The sequence below is a fragment of the Scleropages formosus genome, chromosome 3 (assembly GCF_900964775.1).
Source record: "Scleropages formosus chromosome 3, fSclFor1.1, whole genome shotgun sequence".
NCBI lineage: Eukaryota > Metazoa > Chordata > Actinopteri > Osteoglossiformes > Osteoglossidae > Scleropages > Scleropages formosus.
In genome coordinates this window covers 1,404,531-1,411,617 of record NC_041808.1, presented here as the reverse complement: position 1 = coordinate 1,411,617, position 7,087 = coordinate 1,404,531, and the positions used below count along the sequence as shown (strand labels likewise).

At 43.3% G+C, this 7,087-nt stretch overlaps 1 protein-coding gene across 1 annotated transcript; it reads left to right on the top strand.

Moving 5' to 3' along the window:
• The first annotated feature begins 811 nt into the window (after positions 1 to 811).
• LOC108924842 (protein FAM98A) lies at positions 812 to 5,751 on the top strand. The gene is made up of 8 exons (XM_018736451.2): positions 812 to 1,133; positions 1,996 to 2,138; positions 2,571 to 2,690; positions 2,828 to 3,093; positions 3,210 to 3,290; positions 3,668 to 3,784; positions 4,362 to 4,508; positions 5,326 to 5,751. The coding sequence occupies exons 1-8, from the start codon at positions 1,090 to 1,092 to the stop codon at positions 5,488 to 5,490; spliced, it is 1,083 nt and encodes a 360-aa protein (XP_018591967.1). The 5' UTR covers positions 812 to 1,089; the 3' UTR covers positions 5,491 to 5,751.
• Positions 5,752 to 7,087: the final 1,336 nt, after the last annotated feature.

The following is a 7,087-nucleotide window of genomic DNA, read 5'->3' as shown; positions in this document are numbered from 1 at the left end:
GTATAAAACATTTTATACCATGTCTGTTAAACTGTATGCACGTGGTTCTATGTCCAACCAGAATTCATACTTTTTGTATTTGAGAATATAATTGGATTACTCCAGCCTGTCTCTGTATTGCAAGATTCCTATGTTTACAGCTCACTGCTTATAAAAAGCAGCAAACATTCATTTGTTTCATGCAGACTTCACTGGGATCCGAAGTAAAACGTTTTTGCCAAAGCTTCTATTACATGTGAGACCTAAAATGTCACGTCCACATGAAACACTCATTTAAAATACAACACATTCAGATCACACATATCTAGAACATTATAAACTGCTCAAGGCAAAAGACCATGTTTGAAGGTGGACAGTATTTGGGGTTGAGGAGGTTTGGGGTGTCATTTGGGACAAACTTTAGAAACAGAATAGGTCAAAAAACAGGAGCCATTTAGTGTAAATACCTTGCTTGAGGATATTACAGCTGGAGGGAGGATTTGAACCTGTGACCTTGGGCTCCAAAGATAAAAATTATGACTACAGTAGCAGGTGACCCTGTGGGTGACCTTGTTTAGGAGAACAGTTTCTAAACCATTTTTAGACTAAGTGCTGGAATTCTGAAATGCTGGATGCTGCTTCCCATATTTAGTGTTTGCGAGGTGGACTCTCAACAAACAATGAATTTGCACACAACTGCTGCTGCATTTCATTTAAACCCTCATTTCTTCTGTTTTGTTAAAACAAGTGCATCTGTGGTGTACATTTCCACAGCGATTGGGGCTGGTTTTTGCACGCAGCACCAAGAAACTACAAAACCCAGAATTCCTGTCTCTGACGATTGGCGGTGACGTAATCCAAAGAGTTGGGAGGGGAGTGTCGCACGTATGAGGCTGTCGGTTCGTCGCGTTCCGCTGCGGTTCGCTGTTCTTAAGGAGCACATGTAGGCCGCTTCGAACGAGTTTTATGAGGTGAAAATCGAGAGAAAGACTTTTCCTTTTCCAGCGGGCCCAGCTGGACATAGAGGAACCGCTTCTGTGTACAAACGAAGCAAGTTAGTAAGTAGGTGTCTTATCGTCCGTCCGCCTGAGCTGAGGCTGCTGAGGCTCCATGGAGCGAGACTCGAGGACAGTAGCTGCGCTCAGGGCTCTCGGGTGAGTGAGTCAGTTTCACTTTATTTTCTGTAAAATATTTATACTTTAACATCGTCTTTTCAGAGCTTCTCGCCTAATAAAATGGCTAATTATTCTTCTTCACTCTGCAAAAACGTCACATGATTAGTGCGCCGCGCCTATAATATAATATGATATCGCAGGTGAAAACAGGTGAATCATCACTAATTAGTGACTAATTACCGAAACACGTAACAAACAAAGTTGTCAGTAAATGTATGGGGTAAAAAAACACAAAAAATGGTATTAAAATGGTGATAACATTTTGACATGCAACAAAACTGCTGACAACTCCAATTAAAAAATAAAATGCTGCAGTGTGAATGGCCGTGAACATGGTAAATTCATAGTTTTTTTTTATTTCTTATTTTAACTAAGTTAGTGCTGAACGTTCACCTTTCATTTAATTTACATCAGCATCTTACATCGAACTGCTGTGCGACTCCAACTCTCTCTTTACCACGGTCACCGGCCGCTTTCCGAGGTAAAACAGTGTAAACACTCTGTTTCGGGAAAGCTGCTGAAGGGATGCTCCTGCTCAGCAACAGTGTTTCAGTTCCTGTCCTGTTTTGGTACTCTATGGAATTCAAACAATCTTAAGTTAGTAGTAAAGAACCTAATATGTTTGAGAAAAGAGTCCCCACTGCATGACACTCCCACCACCAGTCTCTACCGTAGACACACGGTACATGTAAACAGGAACATGCGTGTGGTAACAACTTTAGCCCTGGGTAAATCATGTCGGTGAGATGGCACATGTGGACGCGGTCCAAGTGCTTGATATTCTGCGATGACGTTGTCCACTCGTTAATGTTTTCTTATCTTTCTGCATCACGTCTCTCAGGTACCCTGGCAATGTGTGTCTGAAGAGATGTGGCTGTGAAGAACTTCCTTGTCCCCTCGTTACCTGGCTGGTGTGGGAACACAGGACCTCTTGTCCAGAGATACGGGACAGTTACACCAGTAGTGCTGGATCCTCTTGTTCAAGTTAGAAATTTTCCGAGATACATTTGTAAATAATCAAGAAAAATGTAATAGTTGCTTTTTCTGCACTTCTACTAAAATTTTTGTCTGCAGAAGTAGCGCCGTGTGTGTTTCAAAGCTAATAATTAAATAAAAGGTTTAACTGGTATTTTTTATAGCCTGCTAATGGTTCTAATGTTTCCAGGTGACATTTCAGTGAAACTTGGTCTATTTGAATGTATTCCATGATTTCTGATGTAAAGAAAAAAAAAAAAAAGCTATGCTATAAAATTATGTATTTTTTTGGCCATATTGTGTTTGTTTAATATAGCAAGTATTCTCTATGTCATTTCATTTATTATTTATTTTGCTGACAACTTTATCCAAGGCAGCTTACTGTGTTATCTCCACGCGTGCACACATGTGCTGATGATACGCGGGCTGTCTGTTTTCCAGGTTCAGCGGTCGGTGCGGTTCTGGTCGGGGAGCTGCGGGACCTGTTGGCTGAGCTGCGCTGTCCCTTCCCAGGCTTGGACACAGAGACATTGAACTTAGCGCTGCTGGACAGACTAACCGGTGAGACAGGAATGAGTCTCAGATTTACCTCCCAGCTTTCGTGCACATTTTTGATCTGCTCTTCACAGTTTGATCTCCCTGATCCAAACTGTGTGGGTGCTGAGATGTGATTCCCCCCCCCCCGCTGCCATTTTCAGAGTTTCTGATCTCAGAACTGGAAGCGGTGAGAATATTACAGTACCGGAATGCCCATCCTGAGGAGGCAGAGAGGGCCGACGGAACCGAGAAAGAGCAGAGAGCGGGATGGGTCGAGGAGCTGCAGGCCGAGGGAAGCCGAGAACTCGGAAGGGCAAGAATAGATGAAGGAAAGGGAGAGCGAGAAGAGCTGGAGAAAGAGTGGAAGCTGCTTCTTGGAGCCCTTGATATGGATGCTTCCTCCAGGCTGAGTGATGTCACTGAACAGGTGAGAACTGAAGAGGACAACTCTGTCTCATGCACAAGCTCTGCTGTGAAGTTAAAGGATCAACGGGCCCTTGGTTTGCAGACGTCCAGGTGATTAATGTGTGTTACGTTTGGCAGGTGGAGTCACGCTTGGCCTTGCTGCCCAGCGGTCACTTACCAGGCCCCCTCCTGAAGACCAGTTTGAGTTCTGAGCAGTGGGTATGGATTTCTGCAAGAATTGATGGACACATAATGGTTTTAATGGTCGTTCGCTGGTCATGTGTTTGGAATCGTACAGATTCCCAGGTATATTAAAAATACAGTGCAGACCATTTTATAGTGTGTGGTATGGAGATGAGTGTTTGTGGGCTGCGGTTTAAACAGAGTCTGAGGACCATCCTAAAATAGTGTGGAACTGAACTGGTGGTGTACATGATAGGGGAGTCTGAAGGTGTCCTAATCGGTTACATTTTGTCAAATAAAAATGACATTTTTACGTCACGTTATTAAAAGCACAGTATATGTACACTGGGTCCTTGTGTTATGAATGTGTGAGAGAGAGAAATTGACAGTTCTTGCTACACACCCCCTTGCAGTCCCGCCTCCAGCAGATCAGCCATTCGCTTACCGGAGATTATGAATGTCGAAGAGACATGCTGGTCAAGCGCTTCCAGGTCACACTTCAGTCTTTCACATGGGGAGACAAAGGTCAGGTGTGTACGTCATCTTCATCTCCTTGTTGTCACTTGCGTTGTTTCAGTGCCAAGACCAGCGCTACCCTGCATTGTACAAGTGGTTTTTTTTTTTTTTTTTTTTTTTTTTTTTTTTGTATATAATAGATGGGTGTGTTGAGTTCTTACTGTTCTGTATCTTGGAAAAACTGTGGTCAATAATTCAGTCTCCACTGCAGCACCCGTGCTAAGATCCATAATTAATATGTGTCCAGCAGATCTATTGGCTCTCATATCGATCAATGTCCCCTATTGCTTAACTGGGTAAATGAAATGGGGAGGGTCTTGTACAGAAAAATATGGGAACTCAAATAGTTTTCACAATGTATTGCAGTACAGAGTAATTTATTTAGTGTGCAGCGTTAAAGCACACATCTGTCTTGAGATTGGTGTGTGTGTGGGGGGTACGATTCTTTGCTGGTTAAATGTGAGTAGTTAACAGTATCTTCTGAATCGGGGATTAAAGTGATTACAGAACTGTGGTACGTCATCGATTAAACGTTTATTGCTCCGTGAGCTGCATCCTGGTGTAGTCATTTGTATTTTCTCGTGTGTTCAGGAACGCAGTATGATGCTCTCAGCGATGACTCCGCCCTCCCCATTTTCCACTCATTCACGTGTCTCTATGTCCCTCATCCTGGCGGCCAGAGAGGACCAGTCGTACATTCTTCCCGTGAAAGCAGGGCGCAGCACCACGGTCCACAAGGTACTTCTCTCTGTCTGTCGGCCTTGTATTGGGTCAACGGTGTTGTGCATCTTAGACTTGTCTGTGTTCAGTAGATGATTTCATAACATGTAATTACGGTGTTTTAAAATCCACCGTGTCCTCGTGTTACAAGTTTTCAAACGTATTGAATGTGCTTCCTTTCTCTGCTGTCTGTTCGGGGAAAAAAGTTTTGCGAAGGTCACCTGCTTTTCTGCATCCAGCCATTAGATGGCAGTAAAGCACACGGTAGGAATGTGGCACCGCACTCGTTCAACTCCCTTCCACGGTGTTAATGGCTCGCGCGGCGTTTCAGAGCGCTGGTGATTGATACCGAGATGACAAAGACTGTGCGTGTTTATAGGAAGAATTCACATTAGCGATTTGTGGAGACGACGTTTTAACTTCTGGTCATTTTAAATTTGTTTTTTTTAAATAGAAAAGTTAAACGGAAAAGTACCACCGTATTTTTATATACTATAGCTATATCCAGAATGTTTACACAGACTTGCCTGTAAATAAAGGGATTGACGTATTTTTAAGCATTTGTTGTTTGTGTGCATAATAAGAGCAGAAAGTGTCCTGAAGCTGACAGACACTGGATGTCAATCAGTCAGGGGCATTGAATGGAGGTTTTGGCGTTGCCCTCTTTTTATTTTCGGTAGTTTTAAATAGTTGAGGACCCAGTGAACACATGCCACGTATTTTCTGTGATTTCATTCCAGAGCACTGCATCTTGTTTCATTGTGGTTCACAGCCTTTTGGCCACGAGAAAGTCTGCTTTACCACTTTACTACCTGGTACTTTGCTGTTTCCGCAGGTGTTGATGGGGAGCGTCCCGGATAGGGGAGGGCGTCCGGGGGAGATCGAGCCGCCTATGCCCATGTGGGAGGACCGCAGGGAAGGAGGAGCGCGGAGCCACGGTCGAAGGCAGCAGCGTCACTGGGGCTCGGGGAAGAAGAGCAAAAACAAGAAGAAGCAATGAGGAGACCACAAATGGTCTGCAGAACCAAAGAAAGCAGGAGAAGGTGGTTGGAGAATGAGGAAAGAAGCAGAGAAGATGAAGCTGGTGGAGAGCAGTGACTGGAAGTGCAGCTCTTACACCACAGTAAGTTCATAAAGTGTCATTTTGATGCTTCTTATGAGGATCCCACACTGATGGGACTGAACTTTCGTACAAAGGAACTACAAAGAAGCAGGAAAAATATTTTCATATAACTTTAATTTCAAGTTATTTTATAATAATGGGATAAAAGACTTAACATTCAAAATCTACAATTTTATTTCCTTGGATTATTGCTTCTTGTCCAGCTATTATACCTCTCACTTGTGGAAGAGAGGATATATACTGTAGGTGTTTTCTTTAAATAAATGAAATAAATAACAGCGTTTTGTAAATCTGTACACAAGAATTAAAACACCTTTTCAGTACAGTAAAAAAGTTACACAAAAGATGAGACAAATTGTCAGGATTTTCAATGCTCCTGTACCATATTAAACATTTTGTTGGGTTTGCTCCACGAATCAGAATGATTACGGCAGTAGACGGAAACATTGGGAAAACGGCTGAAGATTCTCCAGCGACGGCTTCCTTGTGTCCTACCAATCTACATCAATTTGATTGTTTCTGCTCCAGGCCACATGAAGGAATTCGTACATTTTGTTCAGTTTGTGGGAACACAGATGGAAACTGATCCTTTGTGCTGCTTTGTTTTATTAGTTAGTTCATGTGAGAAGAACCGTTGATGTTGCTGCTCAAATCACATCGCCATACACACAGATACAAGAGGTTCTAGAGATGCCCTCCTTCCACGCATGATGAACTTAAATAAACTGTTTCCACCAACTGAAGGAAACTTGAGGTTGGCTGCAAGTCATTATCTACCTTAAGTTCATGGTTATGCTCATTCAATATGGAAAACAAATGGGTTTGTGGATTTTAAAAGGCACTCAGATTCTTGGTGGCCCCACAGAAAACATTGGGTATGTGATCTCTTACAATGACGTTGCTCATTTCTGCACCAACTTAATGCTCTTAACAGCAGTTATTTCCTAGTAATCACACCAAGCAGGTTATCCCTCACGTTTCAATAAACCATTTTATTTCTATTATTATACGTTGCTGCTCTCTTTCCCAGTAGAGACTTAAAGTGAATCAAGGTGCATAAATGAAATTTCCTGGATTTTAGAATAAAAGTCCTGTTACTGAGTAGGAAACTAACAAACAGAGTGGAAGATGAGGTGAAGATCGACAGTAGTGATTGGGAAAGCGGCAGGAGGCACCGGGACGACGGAGGTTCGTTCGGAGGTTCGGCTCATTCTGCAGCTCTCTGTTGCTGCTGTTTGTCTTGACTTTGCAGTCACGCGGCACCGAGGAAAGAGCAATGTTTGCAGGAAACACAACTGGCCAAACAGCCCAACTCCACGCTGGTGGAGTGACGGAAAGCCTGGGGTGAAGAGGGCTCCCAGCCCACAGGTGAAGGACGAGTCAATAGTGGGTTTTTGGGACACTTGGAGGAGGAGAGGATCCAGAGGATCTGTTTTTCACAGACTAGCCTCCTTGGGAAGTGTTGTGTGCCGGT

Excerpts from the sequence above, each read along its gene's own strand:
- LOC108924842 (XM_018736451.2), top strand. The coding sequence starts at position 1,090 with ATGGAGCGAGACTCGAGGACAGTAGCTGCGCTCAGGGCTCTCGG. Across the intron at positions 2,691-2,827 it reads GCTGCTGGACAGACTAACCG|AGTTTCTGATCTCAGAACTG; the intron begins GTGAGACAGGAA and ends TGCCATTTTCAG. Across the intron at positions 3,291-3,667 it reads GTTTGAGTTCTGAGCAGTGG|TCCCGCCTCCAGCAGATCAG; the intron begins GTATGGATTTCT and ends ACCCCCTTGCAG.